The following is a 23605-nucleotide window of genomic DNA, read 5'->3' as shown; positions in this document are numbered from 1 at the left end:
CAAAAGCTTACCTGTTTTTGTGTTCGCTCGCTGTCCGCAATTTCAAAATTGATATTTTTCTTATCAGTCGACCAATAATATTTTCGGTGACAAACAGCGTGTGATGTGTGCATAGAGATGTCTATTGCTTAAAATCTCTGAAAATTTTTAATATTGACCTTTAATGTTGAAAGGTGTAATATCATCTACGCTTCTACTGATAAAAGCAAGCTAAAAAATATTTTAAAAAATTTAAATGTTTCAAAATTGCGGACCTCGAGCGAAAGTTATTGTTTAAACTATAAGGAGTTTCCTTTTTAATACATTAATGGTAATTCAATCTGAAAGCAAACATTTATATGGTTACAAAGAAATAAGTGTTTATAAGTATTTGTGTTTTTAATAAGAAGTAAAGCTACATTACGAAAAGATAATTACTTCATTTGGATATTGGCCGATATGTATTGCATTAGCTGTTACTTTCACCACAATTGTTGAACAATCTAAATAGTTTTTTTAAAAGTAAGCAGATTGTAGTCTTTTTCAAATTTTATAGGATTAAAACATCATTTTTTATCTTCATGAAGGCCGCTTGTATTGCAATGCAACATATGACGGCGTACAATGTTGGAACCATACGTTAGCAGGAACAACAGCCTTCGGCGCATGCCCAGAGAATCATCCAGCTTCTATAATCTTTGACAATCCATCAGGTAAGACTACAACTGAAAGCAAAACAATGTTTATAAACTATCGCATAAACCGACAGTCTAGTATATAAAGCGCATGGCACAGCTTAATAAACAACCGAAAACCTGACAACGTAATGCATTAAAAATGTAAATATATAGAACAGTGATCGCTCTCATTATTCAGCGTAAACCATTTTTCAATCAATCATTCATTTAAAAATTAATACACATTTGCGAAAAGGGCAGAAACGCGGACCCCTGGAAAGCAGAGGAGGGATCAGGTGCCTGATAGAGGAAAGCAGCCTCTTCTGACCGGTAACACCCACCGTAATCCCTATGTATTGATGACAGACAGAAAAATTCTGTAGTCAAAGTCAGCAAATGAACAGAGGCCTAACAATTTGTATGAAATACGTCATTCAAAAAAAAAAAAAAGACACCCAAAAATATATTACAACTGCTTAAAACGTCATTATGTGTTACAGCATTAATGCTCTTTCAAATAAACCGTGAGAAAATTAATCATGTACATTGTGTAGGCTGTGACAAATAAGCGCTGAAAAACTATATTTTGAAGGACGGAATCTAATTAATGCAACGCCGGGTAAATTAATTTTCATAACGCGCATAATGCTTGCACATTCATATTAAAAGTACATGAGTATATGATTATAATATTTGTTTATTTATCATTTTGGACAAGGTTTTTCAAATTGATTAAATTACCTTGCATAGAAACAAAAGGGAATTTGTCTGATTATAATTTGATAATCAGTATATTTTAAAATTCATTCTTATTTTTCCAACAAAGATAGTTTCCATTATACAATATATACATATCAATGAATTGCAAAGATTGTTTAATATTTGGGTACTGATATAACTGAAGTTGTTCACGAACTCTTTGTAATAATTCATAGTTTCAAATTACGGATAGTTGAAATTTTATTTTTTTTTTATGCAAAAGATAATGGTGATACAATTTGTAATGCAATCTAAGTACACCCTTCGTAATCATTCAGGAGCCTGTCGTTTGATAGTTACCATCGCCGACATGCAATTCAAAATGTCCTAGCCTCCAATACTTTCGATTTTAAGAGTTTACACGTACGTATAACTATAATTCAGCTCTTTGAATTTCGACAGTGTAGTATAAATTGCGCATCGCAAAGCTCATACCCATAATGATACAACTTTTAAAAAAAACAATCGCATCATCTCGGGTCTTTCCGTCAGAGGTCGGAAAAACAACCTCGAATGTATTAACATCACTGGATGTTAAAAATTTATACATTTCTTGTTTAGTCAAATATAGGATACACGGAGTTAGAAGTCCCTTCTGTAGTAAATTTTAGGTAATATCATTACATTGAATTCCACAGATAAAACGTCTCCATACTTTTATTTCAAAGATCGTGGAAAAGGAGTGTTGTCATGGCGTCTACCATATACATTCAAGATCGTTTTTCCGCTAGTCGGAAAGGCCCGAAAAGTTGCGATTATTAAAAACCTGACAATGTGGTGCATTTAAAAGAGTGAACATAACAAACAGCGGTCGGTATCATTAAAAAATAGTCTGTGAATAGGATACATGTATAAACCAGAGCCATGGAAAATTCAGAGGTGGGATCAGGTGCCTGGAGAGATAAACAGCCCCTGCTGATCGGTAACACTCACTAGAGCCCTATGTTTTGAACACGTAGACGGAAACCCCCGTACTCAAATTAATTATACTCAGATTGGTAGGCAGGGTCTGCTTACTGCTCCATGGCACGTGATTCCACCTCTAATGATATGGAGGTCCGTGTTTGCTCCACTCCTATTTTGAAATGTGTAATGGACTTTTGAATTTGAATATTGTTCGTAATCTCCACATATTTCATGACCAAAGGCCTAACAGTTGGTTTGAAATGCGTCATCCAAAAAAGACCTCAAAATAGGTTACTATTGCTAACAACGTCATTATAAGCTGTGGCATAATATCTCTTTCAAATAAACCGTGAGACAATTGGTACTATAGGCTGTTACAAATAAGTGTTGAAAAACTATTTTTGAAGGACGGAATCTAATTAATGCAACAGTAGGTAAATTTATTTTCAAAACACGTATAATGTTTGCACATTCATATTAAATGGTGGTTTGGATGTTTATTTGTTATTATAATGAGTTTAGTTTTTTTTTTTTTTTTTTTTTTTTTGCAATGCTTTTTTTTTTTTAAAATTGATTATTGTACATTGCATAGAAGAAAAGAGGTAAATGATATTCAGTTTTTTTACCTTTCTACTTTTTCCACGCAAAGGATGTCTTCCTGACCAACGAAAGTCTCCATTATACTATAATATATATCAATAAATTGCAAATGTTATTCAATAATTAGGTACTGATATAACAGAAGTCGTTCTTGAAAGGTTATAGTATAAATTTATAGTTAAAAGCAGCTCAAAATTAACATTTTCCTGTCTTTAGTATGAAAACGTAATTCAGCATGAAACTTAACAATACATGTAATACTACTGTTTTACTATTGTTTTAGTATTCATTATTATCGTTTTACTAACAGCGTGATAGTTTGCTTGATTGGGCGTGCTAAAATTTCGTATGCTGATTATCATTTTTACTCATCGATTGGATGTTTGATTTCAATGGAATCAATAATACTTTGCATATGAAACACCGAACCCAGCAACGCCACTGACAATACTGACCAATCACATTGATTAGACAACAATAACGTGAAGGGACAAAGCAAGTTTTACTTTCTATAATGATGACATTGATAGCTACATAGTACAACAGTAGCAGAGTAGTTTTACTAATGCCATTCTTTAAATTTTCTTATACATGTTATAGGTGTTAAAAAACCCATCCAGTCATTTCACAACAAATACATGTATAATACATGCTTTTTTGACGACAGAAAACGGGCTTTGACTGACCACGTGTTGCTCATGACTACAAATGCCGTACTGGGAAACAATCATTCAATGTGATTGGCCAGTATTATCGGGGGATTGTTGTGTTCCAAGTTTCATATGCAAATCAGTATTGATTTCATTGATCCAATCGATGAGTAAAATGATAACGAGCACAAAAATTTTAGCACGCCCCATCAAGCAAACTGTCACGCTGTTTGTAAAATGATAATAATGTATGATATTTTTAAATATCTTTAAAATTTTCATCACTTGGACAATAAAATAAAAAAGTAATTGTGTACCGTTTGATTGCAGGATGAAAGCTTATTTTGCTCTCTCTCTCTCTCTCTCTCTCTCTCTCTCTCTCTCTCTCTCTCTCTCTCTCTCTCTCTCTGGTATCAGTTTAGAATGCAATTTCTCTAAAAGCAAAAAAGCTTAAAAACAAACAGATCTTGCTCTACCATTTTGTCATAACAGGGAATCAAAATTTCTTTTATTTACAACACGGAAAGTGGCTCAAACACATTAATTAACGGCGATGTAAAAGGCGGGTCTGTTATAATGTTTAAGGTGATCAGGGGGTCCATAATTAATAATAATTGCAAATATGTTTCATTTATTTTTATCAATGTTACTCTTATAGAAAATGCGAAATAAACGGAATTTGGTGGAATAACAGCAACTCTGGGAAACACGAGTTTGCCAAGTCCAATTATCAGCCATGTGTTTCACAAGAAGTACTAGAGATGCACAATGTAAGTGAATTAAAGAGAACTCAAGGGGAGTTGTATTTTATAATTTATTATTTAGTTCTTATAATTTTATTCGTTTTTAGCTCACCTGAGCTGAAAGCTCAAGTGAGCTTTTCTGATCACATTTTGTCCGGCGTCCGTCTGTCTGTCTGTCTGTCCGTCTGTCCGTCTGTCTGTCTGTAAACTTTTCACATTTTCGACTTCTTTTCAAGAACCGCTGGGCCAAATTCAACCAAACTTGCCACAAAGTATCATTGGGTGAAGGGGATTTTAAGTACTATTGCTAATTCTAAAACATTATCTAAAATTTTATTTTTAATCGGTATAAGCAGCAATTTTATACTATATTTCAAGCTAAATAAAAACAATGTAGCAAAACTAAATTGTCCCCCCCTTTCTTGTATCATTTTAAAGCTAAATTTTGAAACACTTACACACCTTCCAAATAATTATTTAATCCCCCATCTCATTTTTATTAAATGTAATAGTTTATATTCAGCAATTATCAAACAAAATCACTCCCTTTTTGGTGCTATTTGCAATTTTCCTCACCTCATCTTTATTTTCTCTTTATATTATGTTGACATTTAACTCCATGTATGATCGGCCACCAAAAAATGATTGTAGCAACACGGTGGTTTATTTATTTATTTATTATTTATTTATTTTTAAAAAATAATTAGTAGATGTACTACGTATGTCTACACGATCATACAGAGGCCTGTTTTCCTTATGAGAACAGAGAATAGACGAAATTCGTCTATTGAGGCTGGTAGCACTAGGTGTAAAAAAAGAAAATATGTATTTTCTTATCACCAATTAAAGATTTATCATACTAAGATAAATCAATTATATATATACTGAATACAAACAAGAAGTACTAGAGATGAACAATGTAAGTGAATTGAAAAGAACTCAAGGGAAGTGGCCTTTTATAATTTATTATTTAGTTCTTATAATTTTACTCGTTTTTTAAAATGTTACCACTTTTAATTGCTTCTTTTAACAGATTAAAGAAGACATCCACGATATGAATGTCGAAGTAAGTCCACTGCGTTCTCTTTTTATCATGGTATAATAAAAATGATATTAATCATAGGTTAAACTACACTAAATAAATAAATAAAATCTTTTAAGCGTAATTTAATTCTTCAAATCTGAAGGTTTTACGCAAAGACATTGACAGTTAAATTAAAATTGAATTAAAGTTTTAATTTAAATTAAAATCTATCTATCTCTCTCTGTCTCTCTTTCCCTCTCTTCTATTCTATTATATATTCTTTTTTTCATTTCTGGTACAGAGAATCAAGCTTGTTATGTATGTCTACATGAGTGGTTATGCCGTGTCCATTTTCCTGCTGATCATCGCCTTGGTCATTTTTGGTTTGTTCAAGTAAGTATAGTAAAACACGCTTATATCAAAGTACCAGATGGGACCACTTTTTCTTGTTTGCAACATAATTTCGAATATTCACACCTGTCACGGTATTCTAGTGATAAGGAGGCCCGGCTTTGATTCTCGTTCGCTGCGCCGTGTCAAACCTAAGAGGTATGCATAGATAGTGACTGTTCCTTCGCCAAAATGCTCGGCATGAGAAGTGAAAGTCACGGGTCTTTCGGATATGACCTTTAAAACGTAGGTCCTGTGTCCACGGTAGGCGTTGGCACGATAAAGAACCCTCGCTGTTCAATGACCCTGAGTGCCGGGTATAGTTCTAAAAGTACGCAAAAATGTATTTTTAATCTGAAACAAATTTGCTTTTGGTCAAGTTCTTAATTAAACGTGCATATTTATATTGATTTCGTAAGAACTAAAAGATTAATAGCCCATTCCTCTTTTTTCTAGGCAGCTTCATTGCAGTCGAGTCACAATACATTCCAATTTGTTCATCTCCTATATCCTCAGTGGCTCTATGTGGATTGTATTTTATTCCGAGATGTCATTAAGCAACGTTTCCATTGAATCGAGACCGGTAATTCAAATTCCAAAAAGATATAGCATGTTAAATGTTCCTTTTCTCACAACAAGTCAATATAATTATAAATAATGAACGATTGAAACTGATTGCAATTAAAAGAAATTAAAGAGGATTTATCTTTAATTTGTTCACTAATATATGAATTTTGTTTTAACGCGGATTTATCTTTAATTTGTTCACTAATACCGATATATGAATTTTGTTTTAACGCTAATAAAACGAATTTCCTACAGAGAAAAAAAAGTTGTAGGTAAAATAAACTAAAACACCTTTTTTCTGACAAATTTCCATTTCAGGTATAATATTACTCTGGAAAGAGAGATAACTTTCCAAGGAAATTATTCCAAGCAATTCTATGACTAGTCTTGAAAGATTTGATAAAGAGGACCATAATAGACAACTCTTTCGAGTCTGAACTATCTTATTTAAAATTCTCTCTACCTATTCTCTTCACATGTGATGATTTTTTTTAAGCTTATATCTAGAGAAAATTTTAAATCTAAAAAAATTGAAACTACGAAGGATTTTCCTCATGTTCAAAATTATTTTAAAAAACATACCTTTTAAAAAAAACTTTCTTTCCTTGATGTTTAATCTACCGTTTGTTTCAGACTTGGTGTTATGTTTTACACGCCTTCACACAATACACAACGCTCTGTAATTATGCCTGGATGCTGTCAGAGGGTATATTCCTACACTTTTGTTTGGTTCACGTATTCTCTGAAAAAAAGAAATTGCTTATTACATGCTGTGTCGTTGGATGGGGTAAGCGCTTCCTATCAACTGTTTACATGTTTATACCACGTGTTATTTTCGCCTTTCTTAACTATTTTTACTTTTTTTTCATACAGTTTTATTTTACATATGATCTTTCTTTTGTTAATATCCCCACTTATTATACGACGAGAAAAGGCAAAAATATAGAGCTGACGAAAAATATCTCTGTATTTAGTATTTATTCACCGATTGTTAGTTTCTTTTATAATTTCAAATAATGCTATTAAAGATTATATGTAATCTGATTAATGAAAAAGAAATAAACGTAAGAATTTTAATTTCAAGCTCTTTCTATGTTAACTTCTCTCACTGATTAAGTATACTCGCATATTGATTTCCTTTTATTGAACTTAAAACACTGAATTTATAATAATTCATAAAAGTAATTGCTACTGATGAAGTGTAAGACATGTATATTTTTAATGACGAATTTTTTTTTCTATTTTCAGTTGCACCAATCTTTTTTACTGCTGTGTATTGCGTGGTGCGCATCATTGACGGGGAGAAAGAAAATCACGGGTATTTCATTTATATCTTTTATATCAATTTTATGCCATATTCTCTTTGTAATTTATTATTATATAAGGAATTTTTACATGTACATTTATTTCAGATACTTACGAGGGCCGTTCAAAAAGTACGCAGACTTGTTGCACAGAAAAAATATTTGACGTCATAATCGGGCAAAATGTCACACATAATATAAAAGAATCTTTACTTATAATGGTCTTCAAAATTTCATATAAAAATGTTGTATATTGGTATCAATTTTGAGTGATTTTTCAGGACATATCAATAAGTCACGGAGCTGCAAAATCTTCGACGTCACAGGCATTATAAAAAATATGTGACTGAGCTTTCATTTTCTCAACATTTTCCAAAGAGTACCTGTACAGTTTAAGTTACCTTATCTACTCAACATCCAAACACCATTTCTTCTCAAGCTTCAAACCTATTAAACAAGTAAAGAATATTCTTTTTTCTTTTAAAATAAAAAACTACAGGTATTTATAAGGTGACTCTTAATCACGTTTTTTACAGTCCGGATAAAGTTTTCGTCGATAATCTTCTTCCCGTCCTCCCGTATAGCATTTTTACAGAGGTCTGATGGTCTAAAATTTCAATTTGCTATTTGTGGACGAATGCCTCGAATACCCTAGTTTAATACATGTTTTATTATGCATATTCTGGATCTATGCTGGCGATATCTCGAGCATTACACATAATTTAACGGAAGTGTGGTGCGCTGTCAATTCTGGAGACGTCATTTTCACAGTCGTTTTTACGGGAATGGCATCAGAAAAAAATCACTATATTTCTGTTAGTACTGCAAATATCACGTTAAAAGTCTAAATATATAATAATAATAGAACAATTCAAAGATACATTTGAGAAAATTGTTGAAAAATATCGCGAATTATAGAAAATTAATGAGTTGGATTCCGCATGCTTTTGCTTCAAATTTTTTGTCGTGCTCCGTACCTCTCCATCAGCAATATCAACATACCGATAATTTTTGTAGAATTTTTTTTTTTAATACAGAAATTCTGCCCAAAATTTATTGAAATGTTTAAGATACATATTTCTGTGAAAGAACGAGGGCGCTTTTGATTGGCATTCAGCAGGAATCTGGGCGTACTTGCAAGGTGAATTTTTTTTCGACATGTCACATGAAATTTTAACATTTTTTTATTTATCGTGTTCCTGTGCAACAGGAAAGGAAAATATTTTTCCGAAATTGAGCTTTGATTTGCCAAAAAATAACTTGAAAATTGGCCAGATCAGACATTTTGTACAAAATGGTACATGTTTAAACACGTTTTTCAAAACTTTTTCTATCTATGGGTCTTCTCTCCATGATTTTTAAACGTTATTTGTGTGTACTATAATTCAAAGAAACGAATGCACGTTTTTAAAAAATGGAGAGAAGACCCAGAGACCACGAAAAATGAACTTTTCCCCAAAAAATCCAAATGTGTGAATGTGGTGTTTCTTTGTCTTTTTAAAATCCCCTATATTTGCGTAGCGGTGTAGCTCAGTAACTTGGGCTGCCTTGTTAGTGCACTCGAACAAAAAGTTTTTGGTTCGAGCCTTGCGTGGGGCGTTAATTTTTTTCATGGAAAAAAACCATTTATATTGTCAGTTTCGTTTTATGTACTGATGTATTAAAATTTTGAATTAGATAACCTTTGGTTTAGTTTGGTTCTCGAGCGAAATCAATTCCAATCTTCTATTCTATAATGTTCATGTACATGTATCATGCATCTATGCATTAAATATTTTAAGTGTTTATTTTTTGTAAACCTTAATATGTTATAGTACGCCCTCAGAAAAACAGACATAAATGTTACAATCTCACAAAGTCTTTCAAACTAAATGAAAAAAAAAACTATGGACGTGTTTGTGAATCTGACTAGCTATGTTCAGCCAACCAAATCATGGACATTTAAACCTTAAATGTTCGTACAAACGATTCCTGCAGATCACACACCAAATGCGCCCATCTTCTTTCATAACTATATGACGTCTGTAAGAGTAAATAATAGCACAGTCCGCGTAATTTTTGAACGGCCCTCGTATTTTGATTTGTTTCTTTAATCCTGCCAACCCCTTCCAAATTTCAATTCCTACTCTTGGGAGCTTAAAAATTTCACCCCCTTTATATAATCCTATAAGAATGTATACACTGTACATCTTCTTACAACAAATCACAGTCACAAAAAAGTCTATTTATAGACTTGTGCCTTTTCTTTAAATATCTAGCACAGGTGTTTACATGTCCATAACATGGCTAACGGCGGATGTGGCTGGTAAATAGGGGATGCTCACTTTTCCTAGACATCTGATCCATCCTATGGGATTTACAGGATTCGTGTGTTTTTCCCTGTTCATAGATTTAATTGTTTCTAGATTTTTTAATCGATCTTATTCATTATTATCACCTTTTTTTCCCTCCGCTTGAAAAGTGGGGGAATATTAATTTGGGTTTGTCCATCTGTCCGTCTGTCCGTCTTTCTGTCTGTCTGTAACGCTTTCGTTTCCACACGATATCTCGAGAACCCTTTGAGCTTTTGCAATGAAATTTAGCATAGCAACTCCCTATTGACTAAAGAAGAACCCTATTGATTTTGAGGTCAAAAGGTCAAAGGTCAAGGTCATAAATAAGCAAATTCTGTCTGTTATAATACTTTTCGTTTCCACACGATATCTCTAGAACCATTTGAGCTATTGCAATGAAAGTTTACATAACAACTCCCTGTGGCCTAATAAAGACCCACTTGATTTTGAGGTCAAAATGTCAAAGTTCAAGGTCGTAAATTTACACATTCTGTCTGTGTGTAACACTCGTCTATCATTTCCGGGCGATATTTCAAGAAGATTTTGAGCTTATTCAATGTTATTTTATACCAAAACTCCCTAGGACCTCTCTCACCCCTGTCAAAGTGCCCCGCCCCGTTTGTTTTATCAGTATTTATAGTATTACATGTCGCTGTTTTAGCACAGGGGCATGAGGAGGGTTATTGCGTATAAAACAGGTTCTCGGCGGACTTTATGTTCTTATTACATCTATTAGAACTGTTTAATAAAGGCTAAATAAATCAAACACCATGGATTGTGTAAAATACCGAACATGACTATATATATACATGTACGTGACTTCACTTCTGATATACTTAACTCCATGTAAAGCGATTCCGTGGTCTAGTGGTATGTTTCTCGCTTCCAATGTGAGAGGTCCCGAGTTCAAGTCCCGGTCGGACAACTCTTTTTTTTTTGAAATAGTTTTTTTTCACTAAATAATAGCATTCAGCACGCGAAATGAAAAATTTACTAGGTCTGGCTTGTACAAACTCATAAAATCATCATTACAGTGTGATAAATATTCCATATAAAAAGAATCTTCTATACACATAATAAAGAATAAGCAATTAAATCTTTATATCCATATTGGTGTATTTTATTTGCTTCAGTATACATGCATCTATACATTTAATAATTCTACAAATTCAGTCAGGGGGATCCAACTCCCCCCCCCCCCCATATAGGACTGCGATGTTTTACTTTTTCCTTAAGCGGGGGACACAAATTCTCTGAATTAGCTTGTTTTTCTTGGACACCAATTCTTCCAAACATCTGCTGGAATGGCCATGTACACTTATCATGCCTCTTTATAAGAAGATCTATTAAACAGAGATTTATCAGATAGCTTGGACATGTGAAAAGAAAAGATTCTGCAGGGAATAAACTCGAAATTAGATATACCTAAGAGGTTTTAAAAAAGCAATAGTTTCTTTATTTCATATAATATATAGTTATCAGATATAATTAAAATATCTTTAAAAACTCAAAATTAAAGACACTAAAGAGTCTGCCATATCTGTTTCATAGCTGGATGTTTTATAGACTAAAAATAAAACTGAAAAATTCATAACTCAACTGACGAGAAAAAGACACTACTTCAGCTTTTCTGATTTCAACTTCTTTTATGTAGTAATCTTTATTTTTCAACAACACTTACATATAGTGTTTATTTCTCCAAACTGATTCGATGAACAAGTCCATGCTCTGACTACTTTCAATTTTTAATCCGAGATAAGCCACTGACAAATTAGTAGATGTTACAAGTATTTCAATAACCACATATAAGACCAACCTTTCTACAATTGTTCCACTTTGATTACCACTATCGGTATTTCCCTGCCAACCAAACTCATAAGTCTGACATATTAAAGTAGCTTTTTTTCATTTTACAGGTGTTGGTTGGAAATTCAATGGTCGTTTTGGATTCTTTTAGTGCCTATCATTATATCTTTATTGGTGAGAGACTAGTTTTATTATTATTTTTGGAACTAATTCCTTTATGAGATATCATTTTCCGCGGACAGAAAATATTATATCATTTTATTTAAACCCTTTACAGGAAATTACTTTTATAACCTTGGTTTAATTATCACTTTCATTGTAGCTCAACCTGATCTTCCTTATCAATATTTTGAGAATCATATTATCAAAGATACGATCTTTCAACCAGAGAGATTCCAACCAGTTCAGGTAGGCTCAATTATGTATAATACATTACGAAATTCTTTCTTTATTATTACATAAGTATTGGAAAAGAGTCAATTAAATAGGGCAGTTTTTCATATCACGATATAAAGCATTCGTTATACAGGAAAAAAAGTGAAACCTCGATCAAATATCAAAAGCAGTTAGACTCATGTAATGATATTACTCAACTCAGTTGAGGGGTTGTTTTTACGACAACAACCCTCGTTCGTTGTAGTTTTTACCTTGTTGACTTTCGACGAGTCTTTTTACGTTACTTCATAATATAGATAAGGGGGTGGGTTTTTTTTTGTTTGTTTGTTTTTTGTTTTTTTTTTTTGTTTTTTGCTTGGCGCGTTTCATATATTGATATGTACCGACTGAATTGAACTCTTCTCTCTAATCTATCGTTTGAAAACAGATTATATAACTATTTTAAAAAATCCATTCATTACGCCAGAATGTAGGCTTAAGATAATTAAGTTAAATGTTGTCATTTTATTTTATAGATTGATTAAGAGAAACATCAGCCAATTTTGCATACTGAGTATTGTGAGTCGTTTAACTCATTTTCTTAGTTTTTTTGTTGTAGAAAAACCGTTCGCGCCATCTTTATACTCGTTCCTTTGCTGGGGTTACAGTATATACTAATGCCACTGAACAACGACTCATTTATTTACAAGATCACTGTCGCAGTAGTGACATCCTATCAGGTATATATACACTGTAATTCGTTTGATATATACAGCCTTTTTGTACTGTAAGCATTTTTCGGAAAACGTGTTCCAAAGACAAAAATGAACATATTTTTATAATAAAGAGCAACTTATAGTTCTGGATTGTAGAAATAACTAGCATATTCCTCTAGGAAAAAGTGATCAGGAAGCAAAATGCAAAAGTATGTTAATGTCATGAAAACTTTATTTAATATATAAAGAAAAAAGTGAAGATAGCGAACAGTGATAGATCTAAAAAAAAAAAAAAAACAAACAAACAAACAAACAAAAAACAAAAAAAAAAACAAACATGAAAAATCTGTGCATTTGGGCATAAAATGTGAACCCCCTAAGAAGGATTAGATTATTCAACTGCAATTTAAAATATATACATCTTTATTAATTTCCTAAATAATAAAGCACATGAAATATGCATTGCTTTGCAAATTGCATAATAGATCGATAAAACGTGTTTGTTATCAAAAAAAAACCACGCGACAGGTATGACCTATCGAAAGGGTATGTTTAGTCTTTAATAACCATGATCTGGTCTTTTTTTAGAGGTAAACTTGTATTTGTCCTGTGCTCCCAATTAGTATTGTATCAAAAGACCTTTGAGTTAGACTTTTGTTCAATATCTGCGAATTTTAAAAGTTAGAAAATTGGATATGTGAACGGTTTACGTAGGCACAATTTTGAACCGAGGAGGACTACTGACAAATTAGTTGACAATACTAATTGATTTCGGTTAAAAGCATTTTTGCAAATTTTTCAAATTAATGAATTGCCACTGTTTGCAAGTACAACCTGCCATTAAGTTTAATGTTGATTGGTTATTGATAAAAGTTGAATGTTTACCGATGAATATTAAAAGTTGAATGTTGACCGATGAATATTAAAAGTTGAGTGTTGACTGATAAATATTAAAAGTTGAATGTTGACTGAAAATTGTAAAAAAAAAAATGTAAGGCCATTATTCAAAGCTGTGCTGGATTGTCTAGACATGTTTACCCTCTTTTCTTGTAGGGTGCAGTTATTGCCGTGCTGTTTTGCTTTCTCAATGGCAAGGTAAATTTTTATTCTTTGAAATTTAAATAAAAGAGAAGAGGGGTATTCCTCAAAATATATTATCTTGATTATGTATACATTGTATATCAAAACTCATGCAAATGTAGTTTTAAATACTTGTACCCTCAGATTTGAGAATGATTTACTATGAAAATCTATTTGATATATGCGACAACAGTTATTTGGCAGTTAATATAAATATAATGTTTTCTTTGATTGGCCTTTTTCAGGTTATAAATCTTATTAAAAGAAAAATAAGAACAAAACAATGGCATACTGGTTCACAACGTCTTCCACAAAGAAGTTCTCTTAGATCGAGCTCAAGAAAAAGCAATTCATCCAAGAAGGAGGAATATGAATTAAATGATAACAAGGGTTCACGAGCTGCATTCCTACCAATAAAGACATATGGAATCGAACACTGATTGTCATCTCCCTCGGGAGATGACACATTAAGATTGTATGCCGGAAGTGAAGTCCTAGTGTAAGCCTCCATTAATCTTTCGGGAGTCCTCGATGTTTTACAGAGTTCCAAGTAGCCTGTAAACTTGGTTTTCTAGCTTAGGAGTGTGTGATCTACTTTCGGTTTAGGCCTATTTGAAAGCCATTTAGAAAAGTACGATCTATAGTTTCGGTGTGTCGTATATATATTGATCCTCAGTACTATGCCTTATTAAATGGGTAAGCCACACAAGGAGAATTGACAATGACGTGATTTCTATATATAGATTTGTTGACGGGAAGGGAAAACTGGTTCTCGCACAAAAGAACAAGCTTACAATTTTATTTTAATTTTTCAGTCTGTAATTGGATTTATTAAATTAATTCCTGTCAAACTTTAATGATTAGCTGCTTTTAAATGAATGATAATTATTGTTGATAATTCCGTATTGTGTTAAGAAAATATGGTTCAAGGAAAGTATTTTAATTTAAGTAAATTGCAAACAGGCAGAACCACAAAGACCGCTAGAATGAAATTTCACCAAAAATCGCCTTGGGTGCTCTCGCAGACGTCCATGCTTTCCAAATATATACTGCGGCCAAAAGAAACCGCGTACTTTACTGTGGAGTTTGCTGAATAAGTCATTTGGGAACTTCAGGTGTAATAATCCATATATTCATTGCATAAAAATATCTCCCTTTCTGTTTTATTTCTTTGACATTATTGATACCAAAGAGATGACATTTCAGGCTTTCTGGAAAGCCAAACTTGTATATGTGCTATCCTTGATTATTTAAAAATGGTGGACAAAGAGCAGACTAACTTGTTCAACTGTTTGGAAATAAGTTTTTAATATATGTTCTTCGTTCAGGTTCCTTGTGTGAAGAATTCAGCTAACATGAACGGAGTAAAAATTTCTTTTTTCGAAATTTTTTCTCGAAATTCTGTAATCTAAATCATTTCAGAATTAAATGTATATACAGCTCAACGCACTTTTCAAACTCGCATGGTTTTTCGCACAAATTAAGGTCACATTGTTATAATGCAAATTTCTTTAACGTGACAACAATATATATTTCAAAAGTGATTTATAACTTCATTTTGCTCTTTTTCCATTACTTTAAACATAATTGGTAGGATTTTTATATGCTCTTAATTAGATTATGACAAGTCCCAAATGATTTTTTCATGGTTTCTCGTCAAATGCAATCGTCTTTGTATCCGTTCATTTTAAAGCATACTTTTGCCTTGCCGAGATACAGAAACAGTGCAGTTCATGTAACTTCTGTATTTTCTGTACATTAAATTGACACTAAGGCGCAAGATGATAGAGGACCTTTTCATCTGTTCGACTGCTTTCCATGATAAAAAGATGGTATTTTTTCTGATTAACTTTCTGAAATCTAACATCATGAAAGATACCTTCCAACGAAAAATTATAAGTTTCAGACCATAAATATTAAAGAAATTTCTTTTCAATAGTAACAATGTACTATGTTGAAAAATAAACAATACTTTATTATCCAATCCTTTAACATGTTTTCTTTATGCAGATTTGTCATTTTTCAGCGCTGCATCTCGACAAAACCAACACAAATATTGAAAATGTGCAAAGTACTTGGTAAAATTTCTCATGAAATATTTAATAATGTAAGGGTTATGTCTCGTAGTTAACCTCGATAATTTTAAGTTTTATTGCAAGAAAATGTGACCTTAATTTGTGCAAAAAACCATGTGAGTTTAAAAAGTGTGTTGAGCTGTATACAATTAAATAATGTATATTCCCTCTGTCACAATTATTCTAAAATAAATAAATCCCTATCAGATGGTGTCATCATTTAAGGACTTCCTTTAAAACAAACTATTTTCATTATTGAGATTTTATATACAGATAGTCTAAGTTTGTAAATATTTATTGTTTTTTAAGTAAATATTGAAATAACGATTTTTTAATACTTGCATTAAAAATTAAAAAAAAACACAATTGGAATTATTTTTCTTTGCATTTTCGTATTCTTTATATACAGCATACGTCAAAGAGTATATTTCTTGCACTGTGATGATTGTTTGTGGAAGGACCTGAGATTAGAACCATTTCACACAGAGTTTGGACTTTCAGTAAGGCGTGGCATTCTCTACGTTACATAATTAGCTTCAGATCTGAAATTTACACAGATTTCCTTCACTGTTGAAATATACATGGGATAGAAATTCAGGCAAATGCCAATAAGTGTATCGAATAACCAATTACATTGTTTCATCCTGCACAGAGGTGGAGCTTATGTAGTCGCATCATTGTCAACAATTTAAAGTTCCTGATGTTATTAATTTCTTAACCAATGAGAACCTGTTCGCCATTTGGCAGGCGGTAAACATGTAGCGCCGAGAATGCCAAGCCTTACTGAAAGTCCAAACTCTGTGTGAAATGGTTCTATGTGTATTCTATCTGCCTGTTTGATTGATTGATTATTATCGAAGAAAAGACAACACAAAATTCTAATTATTGTTATTTCCATTCTTATGTCGATACGATATATCCCAGTGAGTTTGAAATAAAAGATACCACAGAGTATGACACATCTGTTTCATGCATATGTATTTAGATATTTTACTTTAAAAAGACGTTAATAGACTTAGTTATCTAACTATCAAGTTTTATGATAAACGCGATGACCTTTACTTTTCAATCATAGACTTGCTTGCTTATGCAGGGATATTCCTTCATCATCTACATACGTTGTTTATATGTCTCAGTTAATTCGATACGCAAGCACAAGCTCTGTGTATGAACAATTTCTAAAACGAGATACTAAATTATTGACTGACGAATTGCTGAAACAAGAATATCGGCTTTCTCGCATAGTCATTTTTTCGTAAGTTCTATGGTGGAAATAATGACCTTGCAATTTATCATTGAATCAAATGCTGATATCTTGATTTTTTTTAATTCATATTCACGAAAACCAATAAGAATTAAAACAAAATTTGCAATATTTCCAGCCACAAATTTATATTTTTAAATACATATATTTTTCATTTTAACATCCAATTTCTAAGTAAAACAATATGTCAGCCAAAAAGTTTACACATAATTACTCACATTCTTTATATGCCTGGATAAATTTTTTAATATTTAACATTTAATATCGGCAGTCTACAAGGTTTTTTTTTAATTATTTAAGGTCATACGCAACGTAGTTTGAACTTTATTATGTTCTTCCCTGGAGTTGAAGAGTTCCACTAAAGAAAGGACCCATGTGCAATACTTTTCATGTCTATATATGGATTTGTACACCTCTTCTAAAACAAATTTTGATTGAAAAAATCTGGAATTTATGTTACGTAATTTTATTATATTTTTCTTTGAATAATGCAAAATTTTTCATAATTTAATATCTTCCAAAAACCCCTGGTAATGTATGCTGATTTTTTATCTATGAACATCTGATGGCACTATAATCTTAAATTAAGAATATCTTGAAAAAATATCGGTAGGTAAGGTACCTTGCGTATGTCCTTAATAATGGACAAAAAGCAGCATTGAATGTTTTCAGCTCTTTGCGTGATACAATGAAGCGCACTGAAGTGGTAAAATTTTCCTATTGGATGAAACGTTCTGAGTCATGTTTTGAACGTCAATTATTACAGAATGACACGCCTATTTCTTAAAATAGAAAGGAACAAGAAATATTCGTCGTAATGTTTTAGCACACCCCTCTCTTTGCGAAAAGCAACATGACTTTCACTGAAATTGAGATTTTTAAAGTTAAAGGAGAGATTTGGAGAGTTCTAGCTTCTATAAAATACGTATTGCAACAAATTTGTACATAATTATGAATTTATCATGTTTATTGTGTCTTTGAATTTGATTGGATATTATATTTTTAGAATACCTGTTCTACAGGTATTCCAATGAACCATTTGATTTTTACTTTCTATGGGCGTGTCATTGTATGACAATAACGTTGATAGCCATATAATTTTACCACTTCAATGCGCTTCATTGTATCAGTCTTTACAGTTCAAAAATAACTGGTTCTTTCATGCATATTCATGAGAATATTGACCATATAATTTTGTATTATTTATATACACACGATAAGTTTACGTATCTTTATATTTTTAGTTTCAAAGCATTTCATTGAAAAAGAATATAAATCATACCTGTGTCAAGTAAATTTCTCTATCTCTTTATTGCATGCGCACACTTGTGCATGCACGTGTCTACATGTGAACACTTACCTTGTCTACATTTTGAGAATCATCCGTCGATCAGTGTCAGGGAAAGACTGCTTTCTCCGATTCCTCTTGTGTCGGGTTGGTATAACTGTTAGAATATAATTCCTTTTTCGTTTTCCTTTATTTCAATCTCATTAAATTAATCGAAGCCATATTTTTTTGTATTTATTCAAAATTTTATTCACAAATAAAAGTGAATGGGATTGGGCAGCAGGCAAAGCCTATTTAATCCCTTTTTTTTAAAATTCCATAAGAAACTAGTTATGCTTGAATGAAACTTTATTTATGAGCAACATAAATTTTATTAGAAGAGATAAAAACTTCATATGCTCTAAAACAAATTGATAATAAAACTTATTAAGACCTGAAACGAAATGTTTACAAAAGAGTTTCAACAGGCGATCTCAATAATAGTCGCCCGCGTGGTGCATTGGTTAGAGCGTCCGCTCTAGAGTCGCGAAGTAAGGAGTCAATCCTTACGTCGCGGGTTCGAATCCCACTGTGGGACGTGGAGACCGGTCCTTCGGATGGAACAGTATAAACCGAGGTCCCGTGTCGCAGTAGGTGCTGGCACGAAAAAGAACCCTCCCTGCTCAATGACCCTGAGTGCCGAGTATAGGACAAAATTTGCAGCTCTTCACTGGCAGTTTCTGGCGTCTCCATATAAGTGAAAAATTCTAGAGAGGGACGTTAAACAATATACAATCAATCAATCTATCAATTAGAAATCGAGGAACTTTTACATAAATATACAATAAGTAAAGAGATTACTTAAAGTATGTACAGTGTATCTACAGAAAACCTTACCGAAAAGATTTTCTGAATGTTATTAAATCCAATTTGAATATTGAAGCTTTAGAGCGACAAAAATACTTTCATGGCGTCAAAGACACAGCTTTTTTGAAACTGTTATTGAATCGTTATAATTTTTCTAAATAGAAATTATAGGTTCTTCTAACAATGAAAGTCTGTAACTAAATGATTTTCGCTCTGGCCTCACTAAAATTCTTTTGAATATAAAGGAAGTCCAAATGCGTTCATCTGTAGTCCTTAGTTATCGTCGTTTTTTTTTTTTGGTTATGTGTCATCCTCTTAGACATGCAAATGATAAAAACTTCTTCAATAACTTCTCTGGGACCTGGAAAAGATGCCTCTCTGCATACCTGCTACTGTGAATAAAATCGCCGGCGACATCTTTGACAAATTAAGAGATCCCTGAAAGTGGCATTTTTGAAGACCCATAGCTCCCCTTTGAAATGCCTGGGTTGAAGTTTCGGTTTGTTCTTCTGAGTTGCAAAAAAGGAGGGAAAATCTACCGGGTAAAACAATTGCCATGTTTGGATCACAGTGCTGGCATTGATGATATCGCTGATGCTTTTTAAAGAATGTTGTAATTAACACGTTTTAGGATGTGTTTATTTTATAAACCTGCTTTCAAAGACATTTACGCCCAAGAGGATGGTGAACGAATGATATGGGTTCATCATTGTTTCATTGTTTAGAAAAATCATAAAATTGGAATTTGAAAAATAATTTTAATCATGACAGACCTTAATAAACAGATTTTATTCAAAATACTTGTGAAATACTTAGTAACACTTTATCCCAGATTTTTTATTACAAACTAGGGAGAAAAACAATTCTGCCTCAATATATCAATAAGTTTAACTCATATTATACTGTATTAAAATTTTACTAACTAAATTTAAAGGAAAACAAAAATAGAATCTTTACTTACATTGAAGGAACATTCTGATTTTTTGAAAATGGTAAAGAGTAATTGTATTAATAAGTTTAACTTACAGTACACATAATACCAGAGAAAAACTAATTAAAAGGATATACATGTGTTAACTCTTTAAAGTATATTGGTTCTGTTTTTGAAAAAAAATAGAATTTCAATTAAAGAATGTGACCCAAACTGAAGGCAAAATGACAACCCTTGAAATTTCAGATGCGGGATCACTAATTTTATTTACGGATGTTTAACTCTATTCTCTTTATGCTAAGTGAATAAGTAACAGTTTTCGAATTACAGATGCCTTGCAATTTTTGTTTTGTTTTGTTCATTTTTGGTTTTATTTTTGTTGTTGTTGTTGTTTTTGTTTGTTTAAGTGCCAACTAATGAATGTTAGCAGAGACAATCATTAACTGGATTATTTTAAAAAAAAAAGAGGGATAACCATTCAAGATTAGTTTCAAGGTATTTCGTCCCTAATAGCGTCCCAAATAGCGTCATGTTTAATGAAATTGAATGCATAATAGATGTATAGGTGTTAAATTCTCAATATATTTAAACGTTATTTCCATTTACTAATATTTGCATGTAGGAGTAAAATCTTCTCGTCTGCCCCTGTATATTTACCAGACAAACTACATGCATAGTTCTGATGAGCACGGGTGTCTATTCCAAAACTGTGTTGCCCCAGAATCTGTGGTTTTGAATAAGTAGCAACAATTCAATGTTCTACCTCTAGCATTACAATTCCTCCGAAATGTTGCCTATTTCAGATGTTTCAATCTTTTCATTTTCAATTCATTCCGCTGATAATTCACTATTTACTATAATTTGTGATAATTCATAAGATCCTTTCTTCCCCGAACCAATGCCATGATCAAACCATACAATATCTATAAAATTAAAACATACCTCTCTCTCTCTCTCTCTCTATCTATCTATCTTTCTCTCTCTCTCTCGTTATATATCCGATTTTTAGATTTTACATTAATCATTTATTAGATTTGAAATTCAGACAAATGAAAAATAATACTAGAAAAAAAAAATAGGAATATATTTCTAACACTTCTTTTGAGATTGAGGTAAATGTAGAGCTTTGAACAACTGCCTTGGTGAATTTAAAAGAAGTCGTAGTAAGTTATATCAGATGACCATTTTACGGTTGTCACAACGCTCCAAGCACGATTTATTTCTCAGTCCACAGTATTCCCTACATCCATCACTTCTAGTGAAACAATTAAACACCCGGAAGCAGTGAGAATAGTCTTGCCAGCACCGGAAGTAGCAGTCGTCGATAGAGGTCGCTGTGATTTCTTTGTTCCCGTCATCCTTTCCTTGCACAGCAGACACAGCATTGCAAAAACATGCAAGATACACCTAATGATAAAAAGATTTAAAACAGTGTGTCATTTGAAACAACTATTTTAACAGCATGATATTATAACATCTTCAATCATAATACTAGTAGATGTAATTTTTACAGATAATAATGCATGTATAAATTGACTTATTCAACAACATTAAATTTGAAAAATGCAAAAATATGTTCATTTCTTCTTTATTTTTTTATTTACTTATTTTTCCATTTATATATTTTATTTTATTTTTGATATTGAAACTTCTGATATATTATTGCATTCCAGCATTTATAACCTCTTTGTCAGCTCTTATATATCTCTACAACAATTTTTTATGTCAGAATAAAAGAAGTTGCAAATCTTTCCAGCTAAAAACTGATTAGTTATTACATTGTATTTTGATTGTCTTGCTTTAAGACCTGTATGAATTTGAATTATAAATATTTACTAATGAATGAAAATTTACTTAAGAATGCCAAACATTTCCAAAGAAAACCTAACAACTTCCATTTTCAAATACTAGTATTTTGAAGATTACTGTAATTTGCTAAAAGTGTAAAAAGAATCTGATTAAGATAATAGAGAGACCATGCTTTCTTCAGAAGGAGAGACCATGTCGTTCTTCAATATGAGTCTTTAGTCAAAGAACCATGTCCTTTTTAAGAAAGATCTTGTCTTTCTGGGTAAGTGAAAAATTGTCTTTGCAATAAGAGACACCCTGTCTTTTTTCAATTAGAGAGGACGTCTTCCTTCAGTAAGATAGGCAGTGTCTACTTTTGGAAGAGAAATTCTGTCATTTAGAGGAACAGTTAGCGAGGACATGCTTTTTTTCAATAAAAGAAACTGTCTTTTTCAGGTGGTGCCAACCATATATTTTTCGGAAATATATGACTTCTTTCAGTAAGTGAAAAAATCTTGCCATTTCAGAAAGAATAAAAATTGTGTCGTTTTGAGTTTGACCTTGTTTTTCAGTAAAAGAGACCATGTTTTTTTTTTTCATTAAGAAAGACCATGTCTTGTTTGGTAAGAGAGGCTGTGCTTTTAAGTTAGTGAGTAATCGTGTCTTTTTCAGCACAGGAAAAAGGGAGTTCGCATTTTGTTTCAGTTAAAGAATTAATGTTTTTTTTTCATTAAGAAAGACAATGTCTTTTTTTCAGTGAGTAACAGCCATGTATTTTTTAGTAGAGGTCTTTTTCGGTAAGTGAAAACCATGTATATTTCAATTATAGAGGTCTTTTTTCAGTAAGAGTGAAAAACCATGTCTTTTTCAGCAAGAGAGACAGAAGGTGTAATTTTCAGTAAGAGAGTTGTTTTCAGTAAGACATGCAATATCTTTTCATTCAGAGGGATCTTATGATTCTTTTCCAGTAGGAGAGACCACGTCTTTTTAGTAAGAGGAACAGTTCCTTTTCAGTAAAGAGACTAATCCGTATGTCTTTTTCAATTAGAGAGACCATATCTTTGTTAAGTAAGACAGGCCATGTTTTCTTGGTAAGAGATATCATTTTCAGCATTTAGTACATATTTTCTCTTCCGATAGTACCTGGTACCTGTGAAAGAGGAGTTAATGGCAAATATAAAAAAACAGAACTATTGCATTATTTTACATTTTATTTTGGTTTTGGCTCTTCTTTTGCTGAATTCTGTTTGTCTTGCTCCAAACTTATTTCATTTATATGTTTATATGTTTTCTTAAGACATTCTAAAGTTGTTTTTAAATATTAGTCTCGTTTATTCATTTTCAATCTGAAACTGAAAATGATTTTGTAATGTTTTATTTATTTTCAAATCAGATTGAAAATCAATTTTATAATTATATAGTTTTTGCTCTGATAACTTTTATTTAGAAATTGAATAGGTAAAAAAAAATAGGCACATGGTGCCTATAAATACCTCCTCTATAA

At 32.0% G+C, this 23605-nt stretch overlaps 1 protein-coding gene across 1 annotated transcript; it reads left to right on the top strand.

The window, feature by feature from the left end:
• The first annotated feature begins 4135 nt into the window (after positions 1 to 4135).
• On the top strand, positions 4136 to 14459 carry LOC134240800 (calcitonin gene-related peptide type 1 receptor-like). Its single transcript, XM_062722880.1, has 11 exons — positions 4136 to 4341; positions 5348 to 5380; positions 5640 to 5731; positions 6185 to 6311; positions 6929 to 7082; positions 7544 to 7613; positions 11849 to 11912; positions 12061 to 12146; positions 12733 to 12853; positions 13883 to 13924; positions 14155 to 14459. Exons 1-11 carry the CDS (start codon positions 4333 to 4335, stop codon positions 14347 to 14349), a joined length of 993 nt encoding a protein of 330 aa, XP_062578864.1. The 5' UTR covers positions 4136 to 4332; the 3' UTR covers positions 14350 to 14459.
• Positions 14460 to 23605: the final 9146 nt, after the last annotated feature.

Source organism: Saccostrea cucullata, unplaced genomic scaffold (genome assembly GCF_032062105.1).
Source record: "Saccostrea cucullata isolate Sc308-1 unplaced genomic scaffold, CSIRO_AGI_Scuc_v1 ctg380, whole genome shotgun sequence".
NCBI lineage: Eukaryota > Metazoa > Mollusca > Bivalvia > Ostreida > Ostreidae > Saccostrea > Saccostrea cuccullata.
Note: the sequence above shows the minus strand (reverse complement) of the source record. Positions and strands in the feature narration are given on the sequence as shown.